The sequence below is a fragment of the Oncorhynchus tshawytscha genome, linkage group LG16 (assembly GCF_018296145.1).
Source record: "Oncorhynchus tshawytscha isolate Ot180627B linkage group LG16, Otsh_v2.0, whole genome shotgun sequence".
Lineage (NCBI taxonomy): Eukaryota > Metazoa > Chordata > Actinopteri > Salmoniformes > Salmonidae > Oncorhynchus > Oncorhynchus tshawytscha.
The window spans coordinates 62,361,551-62,387,598 of NC_056444.1; the positions used below are offsets into that span (position 1 = coordinate 62,361,551).

Below are 26,048 nucleotides of genomic sequence, written 5' to 3' on the forward strand. Positions count from 1 at the left end.
GGGATCAGGAGTGGACCGGTCACCTCTGCTGAGGCGTGGGAACCCTGTCAATCCGGCTAGGGTGCGGGAACCTGACAGACTGGCTGAGGCTGGGGAGCTTAGAGATCCGGCTGAGGCATGAAAGCCTGATAGGCCGGCGGAGGTAGGGAAGCCTGGCGAGTTGGCGGAGGCAGGGGAGCCTGGCGATCTGGCTGAAGCATGAGAGTCTGTAGCGGTTCCCGGATCTGACGTCTTTCCACTGACACAAAAAAACAAAAAACACTCCCTGATGCTTCCCTTAGTTGAGGCATTATTCTGTAACGATGTGCGCTAAGAGTCGGGAAGCAAGTTCAGGGAGTGAGTGTTTTAATAAATGAACACAACATAATACAAAATAAGAAACACGAACAACGCACAGACATAACACAGACATAACACACGAAACAATAATGCCTGGGGAAGGAACCAAAGGGAGTGACATATATAGGGAACGTAATCAGGGAAGTGATGGAGTCCAGGTGAGTCTGATGACGCGCAGGTGCGTGTAACGATGGTGACAGGTGTGCGCCATAACGAGTAGACTGGTGACCTAGAGGCCGGAGAGGGAGCACACGTGACATCATCGAATATTGTAAGAGCGTTCATTGTCTGCCCCCTTTATTTATGCTACGGTTCTAACTTGATGTACAGGGAGAATACTGTAAGAACGGTCTGTCGCTGTAGTTCACTCATACCAAGGTAGTGGAATTCTACTCTACCAGTAACCATAATGTCCTTCAAGCCAAGGGGTTATTCTGTAGAAAACGATTTGCAGCAGGGTGAAACAATTCCATGACACATTTGAACATTCATCTTTCGTCATAATTAACTCTTTATTTTACATAATGCAATAATAATAAAGGCATGTACAACCGACAATACATAAGCCTACTTAAAAAAAATAATTCAACCTTATTAAGCACGTCAAATTCATGAAAATAATACATGTCTATAAGCTTATAAATTCCATATAAGCTTAGTACAACTGTCTAATAAAGGTTTTATTACTAAATGTGTTGTTTTTGTCATTTGCGTCTTTGTATAGTAACTGCAGTAACCTACAGTTTTCTATGTTTTCTTATCCAATGGATAATACACTATTCAATGTCACAATGTAAAACATGTTTCAATGGCCTGTTGTTGGACTGCTTTCCAGTTGCTGCCTGTGTGTGTGAAAGATTAATTTCATACCCTTCGTCTACCCAAACCCCAAACTCAAGCATTCGATACCCACGCATGCGCAAGACAAACGGCGATCTCAACTGAAAGCGGAAAAAAATAGTTCACACACAGTGCCACGCGTGCGCTGTGTGCGCCTCATTACGAGCAAGGGTGCTGCATCTTTTTAGGTAGCTACAAGCATTATTTCGACAGCCAAAGGTCGCATGGTGTCAGGGACGCGCCTAGTCACGGGAATGGTAATAGACCGCATGCTCGTACACCCAGATCGCGCACAGTAAAGGAAATCAAACAGAGTGCAATAATTGAACCTAATGGTTACATTGGATCAGAACAAACAGTTGATGATCTACGCACAATACTTTGCTGCGCTCAATTTCGCAACGTATTTTACTTTGTATCGGAAAAGATAAGGACATCACAAACTCTTCTGTATGATCGGGGGACAGGAGCGCACAGTATGGTCCGTGAAACCAGACATTTATGGGTGGGAAATTTACCCGAAAATGTACGAGAGGAGAAAATCATTGAGCACTTCAAGCGGTGAGTAAACGATCTTATTCCGAATATTTGATTGAGTAGGTCACAACTGTCAGCATCTGTCTGCCGGATTCCCCTAAAATCAGAAGATGATCAATCCTGGAGCGAATTGCCCAGGCAGTGACAGTAGATAGCCTGGCTAGGCAACTGCCAGCAAACCAGCAACACAAGCTCACAAAACTCGGATGAAGAGTAAGTCGATATATATTGTAGTTAACTAACATGAACGTACAAATTGCAATTTTATGACCCACACCTGCATTTCGCGGTCTTGTAAGCCATGTTTCCCACACCGTGGACTTGGAAATAGCCTAGCTAGCTAATTGCTTTAGCAAAACAGCTATAGCTAGCACCACTGAATACTCTTGCCACTGTAACAGCCTACCGGTTGTGGTGTGTTAAGACAGTGACTTGAATTGGGTTTACAATTTTATGGTTAGCCTAAAACTTGCCAGTTGCGGAGAGTGTCTCGTGCAATGGAATTCTAACTAAGCAAAAACAATTGAGGTAGTTTGTAGTTCCGCCAAGACTCACTGCAACATTGTAGCAAATATTGAGGTGGCTTGTGTGAAGTGATGCAGAGCTGACTCTCGCCAGCAGCATCATAATGTAACTGATATGGCGTCAATTAGCCTAATGTCATTAAATGTCAGTTACTATACCAGTTGACTATCAAAATAAACTGAAATGTTCATTGAATGTTGATTAGTTGTTATTCAGTTGATTAACATAACATTTGGTATAGATTACAGTGATATCCTACAATGTCACTAAGATTTCCTTCCTTTACATTGGTTGCATTCATAGGTTGTGTAAACAAACGACCATATGATGATTATAAACCCTAATGAAACTGCCAACATATAAGAAACACGGCTATATATGGCACGGATCATATTCTCGATTGTAGACTACATGTTGATATAGCAATTTTTAAATAAAAAAAAAACTTTATATAAAAACGGTAGGCTATTGTTGAAAATAATTATTTTTCACTACTGAAATGTAAAGGGCAACATTTTTGCCACATTGTTCCATTACTATTACTTCACATTGTTATCAGTATGTCAAATCAGATTTGACGGCAAAGGCTATCGTTTTTGTGCATTAAACATTTCCCAACATCTGAATACATTTGGTTCTTGTTTCGACGCTGTGTGCGCTCTCTAGCTCCATACTGGCCGCCAAGGAAAAAACAGCCTGCCTATCTTTCGATCTAGGCACGAGGAGTAGCCTAATTAAAAGATGTGACATCCATATTATTCTTTACGTTAGCTGAAGTGCTGCATTCATGTAACATTATGGCTGTCTATCCTGTGTTGTAGGCTAAATGGCGTATGTATTTCTGCTACGATTTCAAGCGCATTGTTTGCTATGCAGTGTATGTAGACAATATTCATCAGATCATTATGACTTCAAGAGTATCCTACAAAATACAGTCCGAAATGACGTTTATTTAGGCATACTTTCCTTTAATGTAATCCTTAGCCTTTGATGGTATTGTCAGATGCATGGCTTATGATAGCCTAACTGTTTTTCAAATCTTGCGGGGCATTTATGTCATGCTTATGATTTTAATGCATTGGTTACGTCATAAGAATTTAATATGCTTAGGCTATAACACGTATAATAAGACAAACGTTTTGGACAATTGATCACATACATATTGTTTTGACTTTTGAGGATGAAGCATTTTGTTGAGGGGAATGAGTGCGCGTGGGAAACACATTTCGGGGTAGTCTACTTACTCACTGCTCTTCAAGCAGTCTTTAGTTAAAGCTTTTGTAACAAGAAACAGCCAGCGTATGCAGGTGCATGACAGCTACATTTGTGATTGGAGTCCTTGAAGATGGGGGACGGCAGAATGAGGAAGCAGTGTGAACGGTTTTCTAAAATGGCGTCGGAGGGTATTCAATGTGGGAACTGGCATGACAGAGAGACTACACTTATGGGCATTCTCAGGGTGTCTTTCGGAAAATAAGCAGAAACAGATTTATGCTCTAGTTTTCATTGAATAGAAAAAAAAGTGTTGCATGGAGCTAAGCTCTCCAAGACTGCCAAATAACCCCAAACACAATTTTCTTTCTCCAGTTGGTTTATAAATGCCATAGGCTATAATAAAAATACATTTTCAGGCAGTAAACCATTTTAATTATAGGCTACATTCAAGGTAACGATTGAAATCATCACTTTTTTCCTGTATTTCTCTTAATCAAGCCTTTTTGGAATGCCATATTGCATAAAACATATTGCACCCACAAGTAAGAGGAAACCAGGAAATGTCACGTGTAGTTATGCTGCATTGTGCAGACCTCATCAGAGTTCCATCTTTGAATAGCTAGAAGGAGGAACTTTTCTCATAACTAGAATACATCCTCTATTGAAAAATGTATGTATAGTGCTATCTGCTTAACCAACAATGCATTATGAAAAAGAACGAATAATGTGTCACAAAGGGATGAGAGAGATCTGACTAGGTTTTCCCTTCCATTTCAATATTATAAAACACATATATGGTGAACAGTAGGGTCCTTTACCCATTGACTTGTTTCCATTTCCAATTAAATATGGCATACACCTTAAATCAATTAATTATTTGTTGCTGATCTCTTTTCCTTATAATTCCCCCTTTCCTCCATAGATATGGACGTGTGGAGAGTGTCAAGGTCCTTCCAAAGCGGGGGTCAGAAGGTGGAGTTGCAGCCTTTGTTGATTTTGTGGACATTAAAAGTGCCCAGAAAGCTCATAATTCTATCAACAAGATGGGGGATAGAGACTTGCGCACTGATTACAATGAGCCAGGCACAATCCCTAGTGCCGTGAGAGGGCTGGACAATAGCCTGTCCTTAGGCTCTCGTGGGCGGGATGTTTCAGGGTTCACAAGGGTGGCAGGGGACCTGGTGTATGTGCCCCCTGCATTGCTCCACAGCAGAGAGGGACGCTATGAACGCAGACTAGACGGGTAAGTGGACAAAGTTTCTCTGAACGCAGGGGGAATTTGGTTTCTTGTAACGCCTTACCTCCAAGCATATTCCACAATCTATTAATTTACTTGTTTGGGGGTTAAAGAGGAGAATGAGGGGGAAATAAAATAAGTTCATACGCAGGAATAAATCTGTAGGCATCCCTTCCAAAGTCCTCAGAGCGTCGCCATCGCTCATGGATTGATATCGTAGACACCAAGATAAACTGTAAATGAGCATGTATGTACATCATGCACACAATTGTATTTCTATGTGTGTAGTAAATAGCGTATTTGCTGTTGAGGATTATCTTTGTAAACTTAAACATTCCTGTGAGGTGGATATCCCATTTGCAGAGAGTATGGGGCATATTGGATATCGTAAATCTCCCGGGATTAATGGATGCTGGAGAGAGTTTGTTCCAGCGGCCTTCCCTGGAATCACCCTGATCTGGAGTACCATGCCCTCCTTGGTGGATTAATGGGTCATTTTTGTATAACAATTCAACCAAGAATACATATTGGCATATTAAAGACGCATTAATTAGTTTTTGGATTAGTAGAAATTGGGTTCTCGATCATTCTGCACCCATTCCAGTGGTGTTTTCAAATGCATCACTTCCCTTGTGGTCCGGAGTCATGTGGATAACCTAAACCGGATATGTATTCCCGTTGGATTAAAACTGGCCAATCACAAAAGGATATTCTATCATTCAATAAAGTTGTGGGTTTTCCGGTTTTGTGTGGGATTATGTTTTGTTTCAGGTTTTAAGAATTAAATGCTGGGAGACCTCTACTGTTGATCAACTTTGTAGAGAAATTACAGAAATGTTGAGCAAATTACAAACACTTTTTTTGAATTCTAACTTAATTTTGTTGGTGGTTCAAATTATTATTTTTAAATATTTTTGCTCTTGAAAGAGTGAGACTGTCCAATGGATGTAGGGGGAAGCATTAAACATAATTTAGAAGTTTGGACTATTTTTGGATCATACAAATCAATACAATTACATGGAAATATGGGGCTACCTGTCTTCTGGCATTGGATTACCTGCCTCCTGAATGTGGAAGTACATCTGTCCATCCTTGGATACAATTATTCCCAGAATCAGAACACATATCATCCTGTCAACTTCTTCCCAAAGAATAAACCTACTGCCTTTAAGGGAACTGTACATGTTCGGGAGAATCATTGGGTGAACTGGATTATTTCTGACAGGTAAACTGTGTTACAGTCAGATCATTTTTGCTTCAATGGATCTAGTTGGACTATTGCTCAATTTTGCACACAGAATGTGGCGGACTATTAAATATGAAGATGAAAGACTTTTCCATAAAATCGTGTGCTATGATGTTCCAGACTCATTGCTCATGGGGTATCAATAGAGCACTTTTTACAGAAGCTGGACAATTGGATATAATTTCTTGATTTGACTGGACTCTGTAGCCTAATTTTCCATGATTTTATTTTTATCAGTTATGTTTTATGTAACCATTTTTGAAAGGTTAGTTTAGTCCTATGACTATTTTCCACCACATCAAAATCTTGTTACAATTGGATTTGATTTTTGGATTATCTGATCAAAGCAAGTGAGGATTCCTGCCATACTGACGAGGATTACTATTTTGAACATAAACCTACCTATACTGTGTGCTTTTCTCTGTGGATATATTTTTACATTGACTCTTTTTGGAATTAGCGCTGCAAACATCTGCTTGGAATAATTTATTATCTTGGCTGCAAAGACTTTTGTTTGAACATAAACCTACCAGAATGTTTTTGATAAATTTTTATGCCCACCCTATTGGTTTTTCCTTTTTTTGCTCACAAAGTTCTGTCTCCCTAGATTGTATTTGGAATTGTAGGTCGGGTTACCGCTGTCTCAAAAGGTTGGTATATCCTGCCCTGTATATTTTAGCTGTTCTCTCTAACCCCTAGTTTGAACCCCTGTCTCTCTCCATATTTTTCACTAACAGAAGTAGCTGTTAAACATACGGTTTAACTGCTTGTTGTTATTTGCAGACTCTTTACTTTTTACATGCTGTCTCCCCTCACCTTGAACCTACCCTGCCCACTTCCCAGCTGCTAATCCCTGCTCTCCCTAGTCAACAGTACCACTTTGCTGAGGCATTTTTCACATTAAAGTGAAAAATGTAGATACAGGCCAGATCATGGTAAACAAAGAAGGAATCATGCACCTCCTCTGAATGCTTTTTAAACCATGAACAATTACGTCAGATTTAATAGTTGTATCAGTTAATCAAAATCGGATTATATTCAACCCAATTTTAATTGCTATTGTATTTTACATTTTACTGTCAGATTTGCCACCACTAAAGGGTTTATGCCAATGTTTAGATAGCTAGTCTCTCATTTGGTCTTGCTACATGATCGTTAGTAGCCTAACCTTGGAAACTTGTGGTCAAGTCCTTTTTTCTTCTGAGCCCAAGAGCAGGATAAGTCCAGGAACAGATTCCTGATGTAGAATTTATACTGAAAGCCAAATTATCCATTGGCTTCAGCAACCCTAATTGTCACAATGTTGCATGTAAAATCAGAGAACTGCGATTATTATAATTTTTTGTTGATCTAGTAGGTAGCATGACATATTCACACTAACCTCACAGTTTTTACATGATACTGGCAGCCACAAAGTAGCTAAAAATATGTCAGTGCCAAAGAACCGTTATTCCTTATGGCTATGGGCAGTGCATGCACTTGACAGCCACACACCTACTACAGTAGCTAGCTAGCAATCCGTTCGCTGTATACAGTACCAGCATGTGATGATAACAAACAATTATAGATAAAAATCTTGCCTTAATAGGTTGATTTATTTTACGATTCATGAATAATTCAAATTCCATGAGTGTCAGGACAATGGAGACACTGGCATTGTACACACATTTGAGATTCAAATATTCAGAAAGTCCCAAAATAGGTTAACGCGGTTCTGTCCAGATTTGGACTAAACAGCATAGTTTCAAATATCTACATGGAGGAGTTCACAAAAGTTTGCGTCCAAACCATAGAGCAGGGATCATCAACTAGATTTTGCTGTGGGCCAATTTAATTGTTGAGTGGATGGTCAGCGGGCCGGAACATCATTTCAAATAATTTGTAGACTGCAAATTGACCGCAAGAAGCCCAAAAAGATATAATATGATATTTTACTAAAACATAATCATTTTAAATCTTGCTTGCATTTGTATATGATTACGAGTCTCTGTTATGCTTGGGAATAATTGGGAACACATTTCCAACATTTAAACCGCTTGGGGTTGATTTCCCGGTGTTTTTAAAGTATTTTATGTCCAATATTAAATAAATACAAATATTTGCTCAGCAACTTAGGGTGGGGGCATATAGAGAATGATATAGGCCTCTAGTGACCATAAGGCTGTATTAGCATGGGCAGCGCCATTGAGGGCATCCACCATTTTAATTTAGTCAACTGGTTGGGACTTACAAATTCATTGACTGATCCCTCATGGTAACCTTGTTAGAGTCATGTCTAAACATGTCATCAGGAGGGATCAGCCAATCGTGAAGAAGAAAATATACTACTTCAAAATAAAGATTGCATGTGCAGCACCATTGAGGATATCACAGATGGTATAATGACACAGATACAAAGAGGATTCCTCTATATAGCTCTATTGTCCAACATGAAAACATAAATATGTATGCATTTGCTAACAGAAAAAATGCTAGTGGGCTCGATTGTTAAGTAATAGCTTATTGCAAATAAATGATAGGTATATTGGCCCTAAACCACAAACCCCAGAGGTGCCTTATTGCTATTATAAACTGGTTACCAACATAATTAGAGCAGTAAAAATAAATATTTTGTCATACCCGTGGTGTACGGTCTGATATACCACGGCTGTCAGCCAATCAGCATTCAGGGCTCGAACCTCCCAGTTTATAATTTCAATTAGATTGTATATTAGTTATACTTTGGTTTCTTTGAGATTGATAGACTCAAGCAAAGCAGAAGTTACACCGCCAGCCCCTTTTATACTGCGTTTCAATAAGTCACAGATTAATCTCATACGTATGAAAAAGGGAATTAATCATCTAAGTGTGTTTGCTACATTGTAAGCTGTTCCATTTTTAAGTAGACATGAATTGGGCTTTTTTATTCCTCTGCCCTAATTCACACCATTTTTAAATATTTGTTGATAATTCACCACTTCGCTAACTCATGCATTTTTTTATGGACCCCGACTGCCTCCTTATTGAGGTGGTGGTGTACCTGCTATAAGAACATAACTAATGAATAGAATTGTACTAATTTATCAGAGCAGAGGATATAAATCAATTTCAGTGTACCTAAAATCTTTCGATTGGTGTTTTAGACCATTCTGACATAGATGAAGGCTGTCACACCTTGACAAGCTACCAGTTAGGAGGTCTGGTGATTTTCTACTTTAGATAGCAAGTTGCAGTATCTTGCAGGATAATCCTCAGAAACTTCTGCATTGTACTGATTACATAATTGATTATGAATAAGCGCGGTATCTTTCTAGCTAGCAGCTACCCCTGTGAATTTAATTAAAAGATAACATAACAAATTGTGCAATAACATTATGATCTTAATTGCACAATACAGTGAAAACCATGTAATTGCGATATTTTAGGGTTATCATAATATCAAAATCTAATCCTGGACATCCCTAATGACAAGCTAACATGCGAGCTCAGTAGATTAGTATTGAACTATCAACTACTTGTCTAGTGCCTGAAATGCTCCTCAGTTCCATTTAAGAATGTATTCCATACTTTGAAATAGCTTCTCGTCAATAATATTTGTTGTATTGTTATTAGGGTTGCAAAATATAAACTGGAGCTAACCATCTTTGATCTGTCTGATCCTGCCCTATTAATGTACGGCTGTCCAGAATAGGAAAAATATATATTTTTAATAACGTTAGGTTTTAGCACTGCATCCATTGAAGTCTCCAGACTTTTGTTTTTCCACATCCGGTTGTGCTCTCTATTGTGTGGGTCATGAGAATTATATAGAAACTAGTTTTCTTTTCATTCTGCTTTTCTGTCGAGCACATGTAATTCCATGTACAAAATATCTACTCCTTTTATCTAGTTTTCATGACATTTTCCAATTGCGAAGATTTGGATGTTTGTCAAATACTAGGGGGAATCACAAACAAGTGAAAGATTAATCGCCATGCCTAGTTAGTAATTGTTCAATTTAATTTAGATAGAAATCAGAAAGTATCTGCATAAAAGTGACATTCTGCAAAATATAATGAGCCATATGAATTAATGAGAAATTTGTACAAATATCTAATAAGTAAAGTATGATATCAATTGATATGTTTACTGTATATTTTGAGTCTCAAATAAACAGAAACACCCTTTGAACACTCAACTTGACTGCTGTCTTAGTTATTTGATAGCCTGACACTTTTATTTACCACCTTGTAAAGCTCAACTAGTTGATTACTAATTAGTGTCAAAAAGCATAACGTTTCTCTCTCTCTCTCTCTCTCTCTCTCTCTCTCTCTCACTCTCTCCATTTTCCTCCTTCCATCCCTCTCCCTGTCACTCAGGACTGCTGAAAGTCGGGATCGAGCATATGATAACAATGCCTACGGACATCACGAGCGTGCTGGCAGTAGCTTTGACCGGCAGCGTCACTACGACTCAGACTATTACAGAGATACCAGGGAGAGAATGCTTAACACTGGCTCTGGCACTGCCAGTGGAGGTGTTGGGGCTGGCTCTGCAGGGGTCGGTGGAGGAGGTGTAGGTACTTGCGTCAGTGCCTGTGGAACAGGTGGTGGGGCTGGGACTGTGGCTGGAGGAAGTGGAGGATCTTCATCGGTTGGTGTGGGATATTATCGTTCACATAGCCGGAGCCCGAGCCACTTTGATACACCAGAGCCTCAATATGATACTCGTGCCAGAGAACCCTTTATATTGGGCAGCATAGATCACAGGGATCTGTACCAAGAAGAGCAGGGACGACATGGAGATCGATCTTACCACGACAGTCGCAGCCTGTCTCCACACTCTTCACATTCACGTAACCTCTCTCCACAAAGGTTCGCGAGTCCAGTATCCTGGCCTCCCCGCTCCCACAGTGGCACCGGCTCTCGCAGCCGTTCCTCCAGTTCCAACTCTGTCAGCAGCGTCAGCAGCACCAGCAGCAGCACCAGTGGCAGGTAGGTAGAGCGAGTTCTCATCAGTTTCACTGTCATGCATTCTGTCCCCTGTAGTTTATCATATGGTGTCTCTCAGTAGCGGCTCGTCCATTAGAGGAGGCGCTCCACTTGTGATTGGTCAAAAAAGTACAAATATATACAGTACCAGTCAAAAGTTTGGACACAACTACTCATTCAAGGGTTTTTCTTTATTTTTACCATTTTCTACAGTGTAGAATAATAGTGAAGAAATCAAAACTATGAAATAACACATATGGAATCAAGTAGTAAACAACAAAGTGTTAAACAAATCCAAATATATTTTATATTTGAGTTTCTTCAAAGTAGCCACCCTTTGCCTTGATGACAGCTTTGCACGCTCTTTTTTTCATTATTTATTTAACCTTTATTTAACCAGGTAGGCTAGTTGAGAACAAGTTCTCATTTACAACTGCGACCTGGCCAAGATAAAGCAAAGCAGTGCAACACAAACAACAACACAGAGTTACACATGGAATAAACAAACATACAGTCAAAAGAAGTATGTACAGTGTGTGCAAATGAGGTAAGGGAGGTAAGGCAATAAATAGGCCATAGTGGCGAAATAATTACAAATTACCAATTTAACACTGGAGTGATAGGTGTGCAGAAGATGGATGGGCTATTTACAGATGGGCTATGTACAGGTGAAGTGATCTGTGAGCTGGTCTGACAGCTGATGCTTAAAGTTAGTGAAGGAGATATGAGTCTCCAGCTTCAGTGATTTTTAAAATTATTTTTTATTAATTTGCAATTCGTTCCAGTCATTTGCAGCAGAGAACTGAAAGGAAAGGCGGCCAAACAAGGAATTGGCTTTGGGGGTGACCAGTGAAATATACCTGCTGGAGCATGTACAACGGGTGGGTGCTGCTATGGTGACCAGTGAGCTGAGATAAGGCGGGGCTTTACCTAGCAAATACTTATAGATGACCTGGAGCCAGTGGGTTTGGCGACAAATATGAAGCGAGGGCCAGCCAATGAGAGCATACAGGTCGCAGTGGTGGGTAGTATATGGGGCTTTGGTGACAAAACGGATGGCACTGTGATAGACTGCATCCAATTTGCTGAGTAGAGTGTTGGAGGCTGTTTTACAAATGACATCGCCGAAGTCAAGGATCGGTAGGATAGTCAGTTTTACGAGGGTATGTTTGGCAGCACGAGTGAAGGATGCTTTGTTGCAAAATAGGAAGCCGATTCTAGATGTAATTTTGGATTGGAGATGCTTAATGTGAGTCTGGAAGGAGAGTTTACAGTCTAGCCAGACACCTAGGTAGTTGTAATTGTCCACATATTCTAAGTCAGAACATTCCAGAGTAGTGATGCTGGACGGGCGGGCAGGTGTGGGCAGCGATCGGTTAAAGAGCATGCATTTAGTTTTACTTGCATTTAAGAGCAGTTGGAGGCCATGTAAGGAGAGTTGTATGGCATTGAAGCTCGTCTGGAGGTTAGTTAAGTGTCCAAAGAAGGGCCAGAAGTATACAGAATGGTGTCGTCTGCGTAGAGGTGGATCAGATAATCACCAGCAGCTAGAGCAACATCATTGATGTATACAGAGAAAAGAGTCGGCCCGAGATTTGAACCCTGTGCCACCCCCATAGAGGCTGCCAGAGGTCCGGACAACAGGCCCTCTGATTTGACACACTGAACTCTGTCTGAGAAGTAGTTGGTGAACCAGGTGAGGCAGTCATTTGAGAAACCAAGGCTGTTGAGTCTGCCGATAAGAATGTGGTGATTGACAGAGTCGAAGCCTTGGCCAGGTCAATGAATACGGCTGCTCAGTATTGCCTTTTATCGATGGCGGTTATGAAATCATTTAGGACCTTGAGCGTGGCTGAGGTGCACCCATGACCAGCTCAGAAACCAGATTGCATAGCAGAGAAGGTACGGTGGGATTTGAAATAGTCTGTGATCTGTTTGTTAATTTGGCTTTCAAAGCCCTTAGAAAGGCAGGGTAGGATAGATATAGGTCTGTAACAGTTTGGGTCTAGAGTGTCTCCCCCTTTGAAGAGGGGGATCACCGCTGCAGCTTTCCAATCTTTGGGGATCTCGGACGATACGAAAGAGAGGTTGAACAGGCTAGTAAATAGGGGTTGCAACAATTGCTGCATATAATTTTAGAAAGAGAGGGTCCAGATTATCTAGCCCAGCTGATTTGTAGGGGTCCAGATTTTGCAACTCTTTCAGAACATCAGCTATCTGGATTTGGGTGAAGGAGAAATGGGGAGGTTGCTATGGGGGTGCAGTTGCTTGGGTAAGTTGCTGTGGGGGGGTGCAGGGCTGTTGACCGGGTTCGGGGTAGCCAGGTGGAAAGCATGGCCAGCTGTAGAAAAATGCGTCGATTTATCGGTGGTGAGTGTTTCCTAGCCTCAGTGCAGTGGGCAGGTGGTACTCTTATTCTCCATGGACTTTAGAGTGTCCCAGAACTTTTTGGAGTTTGTGCCACAGGATGCAAATTTCTTTTTGAAAAAACTATCCATTGCTTTCCTAACTGCCTGTGTATATTGGTTCCTAACTTCCCTGAAAAGTTGCATATCGCGGGGGCTATTCGATGCTAATGCAGTACGCCACAGGATGTTTTTGTGCTGGTGAAGGGCAGTCAGGTCTGGAGTGAACCAGGGGCTACAGTGGGGCAAAAAAGTATTTAGTCAGCCACCAGTTGTGCAAGTTCTCCCACTTAAAAAGATGAGAGGCCTGTAATGTTTATCATAGGTACACTTCAACTATGACCAACAAAATGAGAAAAAATATCCAGAAAATCACATTGTAGGATTTTTAATGAATTTATTTGCAAATTATGGTGGAAAATAAGTATTTGGTCACCTACAAACAAGCAAGATTCCTGGCTCTCACAGACCTGTAACTTATTCTTTAAGAGGCTCCTCTGTCCTCCACTCGTTACCTGTATTAATGGCACCTGTTTGAACTTGTTATCAGTATAAAAGACACCTGTTCACAACCTCAAACAGTCACACTCCAAACTCCACTATGGCCAAGACCAAAGAGCTGTCAAAGGACACCAGAAACAAAATTGTAGACCTGCACCAGGCTGGGAAGACTGAATCTGCAATAGGTAAGCAGCTTGGTTTGAAGAAATCAACTGTGGGAGCAATTATTAGGAAATGGAAGACGTACAAGACCACTGATAATCTCCCTCGATCTGGGGCTCCACGCAGGATCTCACCCCGTGGGTTCAAAATGATCACAAGAACGGTGAGCAAAAATCCCAGAACCACATGGGGGGACCTAGTGAATGACCTGCAGAGAGCTGGGACCAAAGTAACAAAGCCTACCATCAGTAACACACTACGCCACCAGGGACTCAAATCCTGCAGTGCCAGACATGTCCCCCTGCTTAAGCCAGTACATGTCCAGGCCCATCTGAAGTTTGCTAGAGAGCATTTGGATGATCCAGAAGAAGATTGGGAGAATGTCATATGGTCAGATGAAACCAAAATATAACTTTTTGGTAAAAACTCAACTCGTTGTGTTTGGAGGACAAAGAATGCTGAGTTGCATTCAAAGAACACCATACCTACTGTGAAGCATGGGGGTGGAAACATCATGGTTTGGGGCTGTTTTTCTGCAAAGGGACCAGGATGACTGATCCGTGTAAAGGAAAGAATGAATGGGGCCATGTATCGTAAGATTTTGAGTGAAAACCTCCTTCCATCAGCAAGGGCATTGAAGATGAAATGTGGCTGGGTCTTTCAGCATGACAATGATCCCAAACACACCGCCCGGGCAATGAAGGAGTGGCTTCGTAAGAAGCATTTCAAGGTCCTGGAGTGGCCTAGCCAGTCTCCAGATCTCAACCCCATAGAAAATCTTTGGAGGGAGTTGAAAGTCCATGTTGCCCAGCAACAGCCCCAAAACATCACTGCTCTAGAGGAGATCTGCATGGAGGAATGGGCCAAAACACCAGCAACCGTGTGTGAAAACTTACAGAAAACGTTTGACCTCTGTCATTGCCAACAAAGGGTATATAACAAATTATTGAGATCAACTTCTGTTATTGACCAAATACTTATTTTCCACCATAATTTGCAAATAAATTTATAAAAAATCCTACAATGTGATTTTCTGGATTTTTTCCCCTCATTTGTCTGTCATAGTTAAAGTGTACCTATGATGAAAATTACCGGCCTCATCTTTTTAAGTGGGAGAACTTGCACAATTGGTGGCTGACTAAATACTTTTTTTGCCCCACTGTATATCTGTTCCTGGTTCTACATATTTTGAATGGGGCATGCTTATTTAAGATGGTGAGGAAAGCACTTTTAAAGATTAACCAGGCATCCTCTACTGACAGAATGAGGTCAATATCCTTCCAGGATACCAGGCCAGGTCGATTAGAAATTAGGGTTGTACTTGGTAGGTTCCTTGACAATTTGTGTGAGATTGAGAGGTTGAACAGGCTAGTAATAGGAGTTGAAACAATTTTGGTGGCTAACTTTTTAGAAAGAGAGGGTGCAGATTGTCTAACCCAGTTGACTTGTAGGCTCAAATTGTCGGACGGCCTGGGTGTTAAGCATATCCCAGTTTAGGTCACCTAACAGTACGAGCTCTGAAGATAGATGGGGGGACAACCAATTCACATATGGTGTCCAGGGCACACCTGGGGCAGAAGGTGGCCTATAACAAGCAGTAACGGTGAGAGACTTGTTTCTGGAAAGGTGGATTTTTTTAGAAGTAGAAGCTCAAATTGTTTGGGCACAGACCTGGATGGTATGACAGAACTCTGCAGGCTGTCTCTGCAGTAGATTGCCACTCCGCCCCTTTGGCAGTTCTATCTTGTCGGGAAACGTTATAGTTATTTCAGGATTTTTGGTGGCCTTCCTAAGTCAGGATTCAGACACGGCTAGGACATCCGGGTTGGCAGTGTGCTAAAGCAGTGAGTAAAACAAACTTAGGGAGGAGGCTTCTAATGTTATGGACCAGAAATCTGCTCCTTTTAAATCAAATCAAATCAAATCAAATTTTATTTGTCACATACACATGGTTAGCAGATGTTAATGCGAGTGTAGCGAAATGCTTGTGCTTCTAGTCCCGACAATGCAGTAATAACGAGCAAGTAATCTAACTAACAATTCCAAAAAAAAAACTACTGTCATACACAGTGTAAGGGGATAAAGAATATGTACATAAGGATATATGAATGAGTGATGGTACAGAGCAGCATAGGCAAGATACAGTAGATGATATCGGTACAGTATATACATATGAGATAAGTATGTAAACCAAGTGGCATAGTTAAAGTGGCTAGTGATACATGTATTACATAAGGATGCAGTCGATGATATAGAGTACAGTATCAACGTATGCATATGAGATGAACAATGTAGGGTAAGTAACATTATATAAGGTAGCATTGTTTAAAGTGGCTAGTGATATATTTACATCATTTCCCATGATTAAAGTGGCTGGAGTAGAGTCAGTGTCATTGACAGTGTGTTGGCAGTAGCCACTCAATGTTAGTGGTGGCTGTTTAACAGTCTGATGGCCTTGAGATAGAAGCTGTTTTTCAGTCTCTCGGTCCCAGCTTTGATGCACCTGTACTGACCTCGCCTTCTGGATGGCAGCGGGGTGAACAGGCAGTGGCTCGGGTGGTTGATGTCCTTGATGATCTTTATGGCCTTCCTGTAGCATCGGGTGGTGTAGGTGTCCTGGAGGGCAGGTAGTTTGCCCCCGGTGATGCGTTGTGCAGACCTCACTACCCTCTGGAGAGCCTTACGGTTGAGGGCGGTGCAGTTGCCATACCAGGCGGTGATACAGCCCGCCAGGATGCTCTCGATTGTGCATCTTATTAACATCTGCATTTTATTCTCTGTCCCCAACGCTCTAGGCGACCAGTTTTGATAGCCTTTAGCCGCACCCTCATTCTACTCCTCCTCTGTTCCGTGGGTGATGTGGAGGTAAACCCAGGCCCTGCATGTCCCCAGGCACCCTCATTTGTTGACTTCTGTGATCGAAAAAGCCTTGGTTTCATGCATGTCAACATCAGAATCCTCCTCCCTAAGTTTGTTTTACTCACTGCTTTAGCACACTCTGCTAACCCTGATGTCCTTGCCGTATCCTGGCTCAGGAAGGCCACCAAAAATTCTGAGATTTCCATACCCAACTACAACATTTTCCGTCAAGATAGAACTGCCAAAGGGGGAGGAGTTGCAGTTTACTGCAGAGAGAGCCTGCAAAGTAATGTCATACTTTCCAGGTCCATACCCAAACAGTTTGAACTACTAATTTTGAAAATTACTCTCTCCAGAAATAAGTCTCTCACTGTTGCCGCCTGCTACCGACCCCCCTCAGCTCCCAGCTGTGCCCTGGACACCATTTGTGAATTGATCGCCCCCCATCTAGCTTCAGAGTTTATTCTGTTAGGTGACCTAAACTGGGATATGCTTAACACCTCGGCAGTCCTACAATCTAAGCTAGATGCCCTCAATCTCACACAAATCATCAAGGAACCCACCAGGTACAACCTTAAATCTGTAAACAAGGGCACCCTCATAGACATCATCCTGACCAACTGGCCCTCCAAATACACCTCTGCTGTCTTCAACCAGGATCTCAGCGATCACTGCCTCATTGCCTGTATCCGCTACGGAGCCGCAGTCAAACTACCACCCCTCATCACTGTCAAACGCTCCCTAAAACACTTCTGTGAGCAAGCCTTTCTAATCGACCTGGCCCGGGTATCCTGGAAGGACATTGACCTCATCCCGTCAGTTGAGGATGCCTGGTCATTCTTTAAAAGTAACTTCCTCACCATTTTAGATAAGCATGCTCCGTTCAAAAATGCAGAACTAAGAACAGATACAGCCCTTGGTTCACTCCAGACCTGACTGCCTTCGACCAGCACAAAAATATCCTGTGGCGGACTGCAATAGCATCGAATAGTCCCCGGGATATGCAACTGTTCAGGGAAGTCAGGAACCAATACACGCAGTCAGTCAGGAAAGCTAAGGCCAGCTTCTTCAGGCAGAAGTTTGCATCCTGTAGCTCCAACTCCAAAAAGTTCTGGGACACTGTGAAGTCCAACAAGAGAGAACAAGAGCACCTCCTCCCAGCTGCCCACTGCACTGAGGCTAGGTAACACGGTCACCACCGATAAATCCATGATTATCGAAAACTTCAACAAGCAATTCTCAACAGCTGGCCATGCCTTCCGCCTGGCTACTCCAACCTCAGCCAACAGCTCCGCCCCCCCCCCCCGCAGCTACTCGCCCAAGCCTCTCCAGGTTCTCCTTTACCCAAATCCAGATAGCAGATGTTCTGAAAGAGCTGCAAAACCTGGACCCGTACAAATCAGCTGGGCTTGACAATCTGGACCCTCTATTTCTGAAACTATCCGCCGCCATTGTCGCAACCCCCATTACCAGCCTGTTCAACCTCTCTTTCATATCGTCTGAGATCCCCAAGGATTGGAAAGCTGTCGCAGTCATCCCCCTCTTCAAAGGGGGAGACACCCTGGACCCAAACTGTTACAGACCTATATCCATCCTGCCCTGCCTATCTAAGGTCTTCGAAAGCCAAGTCAACAAACAGGTCACTGACCATCTCGAATCCCACCGTACCTTCTCCGCTGTGCAATCTGGTTTCCGAGCCGGTCACGGGTGCACCCCAGCCACGCTCAAGGTACTAAACGATATCATAACCGCCATCGATAAAAGACGGTACTGTGCAGCCGTCTTTATCGACCTTGCCAAGGCTTTCGACTCTGTCAATCACCATATTCTTATCGGCAGACTCAGTAGCCTCGGTTTTTCGGATGACTGCCTTGCCTGGTTCACCAATTACTTTGCAGACAGAGTTCAGTGTGTCAAATCGGAGGGCATGCTGTCCGGTCCTCTGGCAGTCTCTATGGGGGTGCCACAGGGTTCAATCCTCGGGCCGACTCTTTGCTCTGTATATATCAATGATGTTGCTCTTGCTGCGGGCGATTCCCTGATCCACCTCTATGCAGACGACACCATTCTATATACTTCCGGCCCGTCCTTGGACACTGTGCTATCTAACCTCCAAACGAGCTTCAATGCCATACAACACTCCTTCCGTGGCCTCCAACTGCTCTTAAACGCTAGTAAAACCAAATGCATGCTTTTCAACCGTTCGCTGCCTGCACCCGCACGCCTGACCAGCATCACCACCCTGGATGGTTCCGACCTTGAATATGTGGACATCTATAAGTACCTAGGTGTCTGGCTAGACTGTAAACTCTCCTTCCAGACTCATATCAAACATCTCCAATCGAAAATCAAATCAAGAATCGGCTTTCTATTCCGCAACAAAGCCTCCTTCACTCACGCCGCCAAACTTACCCTAGTAAAACTGACTATCCTACCGATCCTCGACTTCGGCGATGTCATCTACAAAATTGCTTCCAACACTCTACTCAGCAAACTGGATGCAGTTTATCACAGTGCCATCCGTTTTGTCACTAAAGCACCTTATACCACCCACCACTGCGACTTGTATGCTCTAGTCGGCTGGCCCTCGCTACATATTCGTCGCCAGACCCACTGGCTCCAGGTCATCTACAAGTCCATGCTAGGTAAATCTCCGCCTTATCTCAGTTCACTGGTCACGATGGCAACACCCATCCGTAGCACGCGCTCCAGCAGGTGTATTTCACTGAACATCCCTAAAGCCAACACCTCATTTGGCCGCCTTTCGTTCCAGTTCTCTGCTGCCTGTGACTGGAACGAATTGCAAAAATCGCTAAAGTTGGAGACTTTTATCTCCCTCACCAACTTCAAACATCTGCTATCTGAGCAGTTAACCGATCGCTGCAGCTGTACATAGTCTATCGGTAAATAGCCCACCCATTTTTACCTACCTCATCCCCATACTGTTCTTATTTATTTACTTTTCTGCTCTTTTGCACACCAATATCTCTACCTGTACATGACCATCTGATCATTTATCACTCCAGTGTTATTAATCTGCAAAATTGTAATTATTCGCCTACCTCTTCATGCCTTTTGCACACAATGTATATAGACTCCCCTTTTTTTCCTACTGTGTTATTGACTTGTTAATTGTTTACTCCATGTGTAACTCTGTGTTGTCTGTTCACACTGCTATGCTTTATCTTGGCCAGGTCGCAGTTGCAAATGAGAACTTGTTCTCAACTAGCCTACCTGGTTAAATAAAGGTGAAAAAAAAAATGTTAACATGCATGAAACCAAGGCTTTTACGGTTACAGAAGTCAACAAATGAGAGTGCCTGGGGAATGGGAGTGGAGCTAGGTGCTGCAGGGCCTGGATTAACCTCTACATCACCAGAGGAACAGAGAGGGAGTAGGATAAGGTTACGTCTAAAAGCTATAAGAACTGGTCGTCTAGTGCGCTCGGAACAGAGTGTAAAAGGAACAGGTTTCTGGGCGCGGAAGAATAGACTCGAGGCATAATGTACAGACAAGGGTATGGTAGAATGTGAATATGGTGGAGGTAAACCTAGGCATTGAGTTACGATGAGATAGGTATTAGAGACATCATTTAGACCAGGTGAGGTCACTGCATGTGTGGGAGGTGAATCAAAAATGGCTAGCTAAGGCATATTGAGCAGGGCTGGAGTCTCTACAGTGAAACAAGACAATAATCACTAAACAAAACAGCAATGGACAAGACATATTGACATTAGGGAGAGGCATGTGTACCTTAGTGATCACGGCGATTCAGACAGCTAGCGGGCCGGGGCTAGCAGAAGCGCCTTAGGGGGGACGTCGCGATGTAAGAAGTTTGTTGAAGCCCCCTCAGACGGTTACGTTGGCAGACCAGTCGTGTTGGATTGGCAGGGCTCCATGTAAGCAGTAAAAGGGTCAAGGCCAATTAGCAAAATAGGTATTGTAGCCCAAGAAATTGGCTGATGGTCCTCTTCAGCTAGCAGTTCGATATGTTCTAGACAGCTAGCAGGCTAGCGGATGGGCCTTCAGGGGACATTGAGATGGAGGAGCCTGTTGACACACCTCAGGCGGATTACGTCGGTAGACCAATCGCAGTGGAATCGTTGGGGCTCCGTGTCGGTAGTAAAAGGGGTCCAGGCAAATTGGAAAAATATGTATTGTTACCCAAGGAGTGGCTGGTGGACCTCTTCAGCTAGCCAGGAGATGGGCCTAGCACGAGGCTAGTTACAGGCTCACTGGTGCTTTCTTTCGGGACAGAGACATTAGCCAGGGGGTAGCCACTCAGATAGCAGCTAGCTAGCTGCGATGATCCAGGTGAAAAGGTTCAGAGCTTGCAGTATGAAACCCGATATGTGGAGAAAGAGCAGTCCGGCATGCTCTGGGTTGAAACACGCTGTGCAGACTGGCAGGAGTTGACCAGGCTAAGGTTTGCTGATGACCGTTAGCCATGGCTAACTGACTATTAGCTAGTAGCTAGTTAACTGTCTAGCTTCTGTTGGGGATCCCGGTTAGAAAAGTATAGAAAATAGCAGATCCATACCACATTTGGTGAGGCGGGTTGCAGGAGAGTATGTTGATACTGAGGTTGAAATATTTAAAAAATATATACAAAGGAAGAAAGAAAATATATATACACGGGACATGACGAAGACAAAGACGTCTGAACTGCTACACCATCTTGGAGACAGGATTACAGGTCACAGCAGAAAGTATAGTGCATTCGGGTAGTATTCAGACCACTTTTTCATGTTTTGTTACGTTACAGCCTTATTCTAAAATGTATTTTATTTTTCTAAATCCTCTTCAATCTACACACAATACCCCATAATGACGAAGCGAAAACAGTTCCAAAAAAAATTTGATCCCAGTATTCAGACCATTTGCTATGAGACTCGAAATTGAGCTCCGATGCATCCTGTTTCCATTGGTCATCCTTGAGATGTTTCTACAATTTGATTGGAGTCCACCTGTGGTAAATTCAATTGATTGGACATCATTTGGAAAGGCACACAACTGTGGGACCTACAGTTGAAGTCGGAGGTTTACATACACTTAGGTTGGAGTCTTTAAAACTCGTTTTTCAACCACTCCACAAATTTCTTGTTAACAAACTAATGTTTTGGCCAGAATGGTTAGGAAATCTACTTTGTGCATGACCCAACACATTTTTCCAACAATTGTTTACAGACAGATTATTTCACTTATAATTCACTGTATCACAATTCCAGTGGGTCAGAAGTTTACATACAGTAAGTTGACTGTGTCTTTAAACAGCTTGGAAAATTCCATAAAATTATGTAATGGCTCTAGAAGCTTCTGATAGGCTAATTGACATCATTTGAGTCAATTGGAGGTGTACCTGTGGATGTATATCAAGGCCTACCTTCAAACTCAGTGCCTCTTTGCTTGACATCATGGGAAAATCAAAAGCAATCAGCCAAGACCTCAGAAAAACATTTGTAGACCTCCACAAGTCTGGTTCATCCTTGGGAGCTATTTCCAAATTCCTAAAGGTACCAAGTTCATCTGTACAAACAATAGTACGCAAGTATAAACACCATGGGACCAGTAAAACTAGTCCTATATCAACATAACCTGAAAGGCCGCTCTGCAAGGAAGAAGGCACTGCTCCAAAACCAGACTACGGTTTACAACTGCACATGGGGACAGAGATCGTACTTTTTGGAGAAATGTCCTCTGGTCTGATGAAACAAAAATGGAACTGTTTGGCCATAATGACCATCGTTATGTTTGGAGGAAAAAGGGGGAGGCTTGCAAGCCGAAGAACACCATCCCAACCGTGAAGCACGTGGGTGGCAGCATCATATTGTGGAGGTGCTTTGCTGTAGGAGGGACTGGTGCACTGCACAAATAGATGGCATCATGATGGGGGAAAATTATGTGGATATATTGAAGCAACATCTCAAGACACCAGTCAGGAAGTTAAAGCTTGGTTGCAAATGGGTCTTCCAAATGGACAATGATCCCAAGCAAATTTACAAAGTTGTGGCAAAATGGCTTAAGGACAACAAAGTCAAGGTATTGGAGTGGCCATCACAAAGCCCTGACCTCAATCCTATAGAACATTTCTGGGCAGAACTGAAAAGTGTGTGTTAGCATGGAGTCCTACAAACCTGACTCAGTTACACCAGCTCTGTCAGGAGTAATGGGCCAAAATTCACCCAACTTATTGTGGGAAGCTTGTGGAAGGCTACCCAAAAGGTTTGCCCCATTTTAACCATTTAAAGTCAATGTTACCGAATACTAATTGAGTGTATGTAAACTTTTGACCCACTGGGAATGTGATGAAAGAAATAAAAGCTGAAATACATCATTCTCTCTACTATTATTCTGACATTTTACATTCTTAAAATAAAGTGGTGATTCTGACTGACCTAAGACAGGGAATTTTTACTAGGATTAATTGTGAAAAACGGAGTTTAAATGTATTTGGCTGAGGTGTATGTAAACATCCGACTTCAACTGTATATAAGGTCCCACAGTTGACAATGCATGTCAGAGTAAAAACCAAACCATGAGGTCGAAGCAATTGTCCGTTGAGCCCCGAGACAGGATTTTGTTGAAGCAAAGATCTGGGGAAGGGGACCAAAACATTTCTGCAGCATTGATGTTCCCCAAGAGCACATTTGCTTCCATCATTCTTAATTGGAAGAAGTTTGACTGCCCGGTCAAACTGAGCAATCAGGGGACCAGGGCTTTGGTCAGGGAGGTGACCAAGAACCCAATGGTCACTCTGACAGAGCTCCTGAATTCCTCTGTGGAGATGGGAGAACCTTCCAGATTGACAACCATCTCTGCAGCACTCCATCAATCAGGTCTTTATGGTAGAGTGGACAGACGGAAGCTTCTCCTCAGCAAAATGCACGTGACAGCCCACTTGGAGTTTGCCAAAAGGAACCTAAAGGACAGGCCATGGGAAACAAGATGATCTGGTCAAATGAAACCAAGATTGATCTCTTTTGCCAGAATGCCAAGTATCACGTCTGGATGGAACCTGGCACCATCCCTACGGTGAAGAATGTTGGTGGCAGCATCATGCTGTGAGGGATGTTTTTCAGCAGCAGCGACTGGGAGACGAGTCAGAATCGAGGGAAATATGAACCTGTTAGAGCTTGAGATGATCTGCAGAGAAGAATGGGAGAAACTCCCCAAGAACAGGTGTGCCAAGCTTGTAACGTCATACCCAAGAAGACTCGAGGCTGTAATTACTGCCAACGGTGCTTCAACAAAGTACTGAGTAAAGGGTCTGAATACCTATGTAAATGTGATATCAGTTTTTAATTTTTTATATATTTGCAAAAATGTCAAACCAGTTTTTGCTTTGTCATTATGGGGTATTGTGTGTAGATTGATGAGGGTGAAAAAATAAATAATTTTAGAATAATAATCAATCAATAATCAATTTTAGAATAAGGCTGTAAAGTAACAACATTTGGAAAAAGTCAAGGGGTTTGAATACTTTCCGAATGCACTGTAAATGGGCCGCTGAAATGAGCGCTCAGATCTTCTGGACCAGGTACTCAACAGATGGTGCTTAAATTGGAATTGACAGTGTTTTAACTACTTGCAGATATGAAACAAACAGATATTACATTACCGTGTAGTTTTAATAATAAAATGGTCTGACGGTGATGTGGACATACTCTGTATTCATATCCCGAAAGAAAGAAATGATCTCACTACAATAAATGTTAATAGAAAGTTAGCAAAAAATAGATAATATCTTGCTATTTGTGGAATAATCACCATGATTTAACTCTTTAGTCATATCCCAGTTTACCTATTTACTTATGGCCTTGCCTAGTGACATGTTTTTAAAATGTTCTATTATTCTATTTTATTTGGAACGGCAAGCCACACAAAATTAAATGGGCCTATTTATGTAATGAATATGAATTCGGAGAACAAAAATATTAAAATATTAAAGCATTAGACCTCTCACTAAAGGATTCAGTCATACAAAAGTTAGAATTAAATCTGAACTGGCTCTCTAGCAGATTAGTAAGTACAGTGCCTTGCGAAAGTATTTGGCCCCCTTGAACTTTGCAACCTTTTGCCACATTTCAGGCTTCAAACATAAAGATATAAAACTGTATTTTTTTTGTGAAGAATCAACAACAAGTGGGACACAATCATGAAGTGGAACGACATTTATTGGATATTTCAAACTTTTTTAACAAATCAAAAACAAAAAAATTGGGCGTGCAAAATTATTCAGCCCCTTTACTTTCAGTGCAGCAAACTCTCTCCAGAAGTTCAGTGAGGATCTCTGAATGATCCAATGTTGACCTAAATGACTAATGATGATAAATACAATCCACCTGTGTGTAATCAAGTCTCCGTATAAATGCACCTGCACTGTGATAGTCTCAGAGGTCCGTTAAAAGCGCAGAGAGCATCATGAAGAACAAGGAACACACCAGGCAGGTCCGAGATACTGTTGTGAAGAAGTTTAAAGCCGGATTTGGATACAAAAAGATTTCCCAAGCTTTAAACATCCCAAGGAGCACTGTGCAAGCGATAATATTGAAATGGAAGGAGTATCAGACCACTGCAAATCTACCAAGACCTGGCCGTCCCTCAACTTTCAGCTCATACAAGGAGAAGACTGATCAGAGATGCAGCCAAGAGGCCCATGATCACTCTGGATGAACTGCAGAGATCTACAGCTGAGGTGGGAGACTCTGTCCATAGGACAACAATCAGTCGTATATTGCACAAATTTGGCCTTTATGGAAGAGTGGCAAGAAGAAAGCCATTTCTTAAAGATATCCATAAAAAGTGTCATTTAAAGTTTGCCACAAGCCACCTGGGAGACACACCAAACATGTGGAAGAAGGTGCTCTGGTCAGATGAAACCAAAATTGAACTTTTTGGCAACAATGCAAAACGTTATGTTTGGCGTAAAAGCAACACAGCTCATCAACCTGAACACACGATCCCCACTGTCAAACATGGTGGTGGCAGCATCATGGTTTGGGCCTGCTTTTCTTCAGCAGGGACAGGGAAGATGGTTAAAATTGATTGGAAGATGGATGGAGCCAAATACAGGACCATTCTGGAAGAAAACCTGATGGAGTCTGCAAAAGACCTGAGACTGGGATGGAGATTTGTCTTCCAACAAGACAATGATCCAAAACATAAAGCAAAATCTACAATGGAATGGTTCAAAAATAAACATATCCAGGTGTTAGAATGGCCAAGTCAAAGTCC

The 26,048-nt window shown here is 42.2% G+C and overlaps 1 protein-coding gene across 4 annotated transcripts in view; it reads left to right on the plus strand.

The window, feature by feature from the left end:
- The first annotated feature begins 1,328 nt into the window (after positions 1-1,328).
- LOC112216088 (msx2-interacting protein) overlaps positions 1,329-26,048 on the plus strand; it is a 46,554-nt gene continuing 21,834 nt past the window's right edge. For 2 of the 4 annotated variants that reach the window (XM_024375767.2, XM_024375768.2), the window contains exons 1-3: positions 1,329-1,740; positions 4,379-4,699; positions 10,277-10,891. In XM_024375767.2, the coding sequence (XP_024231535.1) occupies positions 1,658-1,740; positions 4,379-4,699; positions 10,277-10,891 (1,019 nt within the window). In that variant the 5' untranslated portion in view covers positions 1,329-1,657. The other 2 variants (XM_024375770.2, XM_024375769.2) reach the window with 2 other exon arrangements.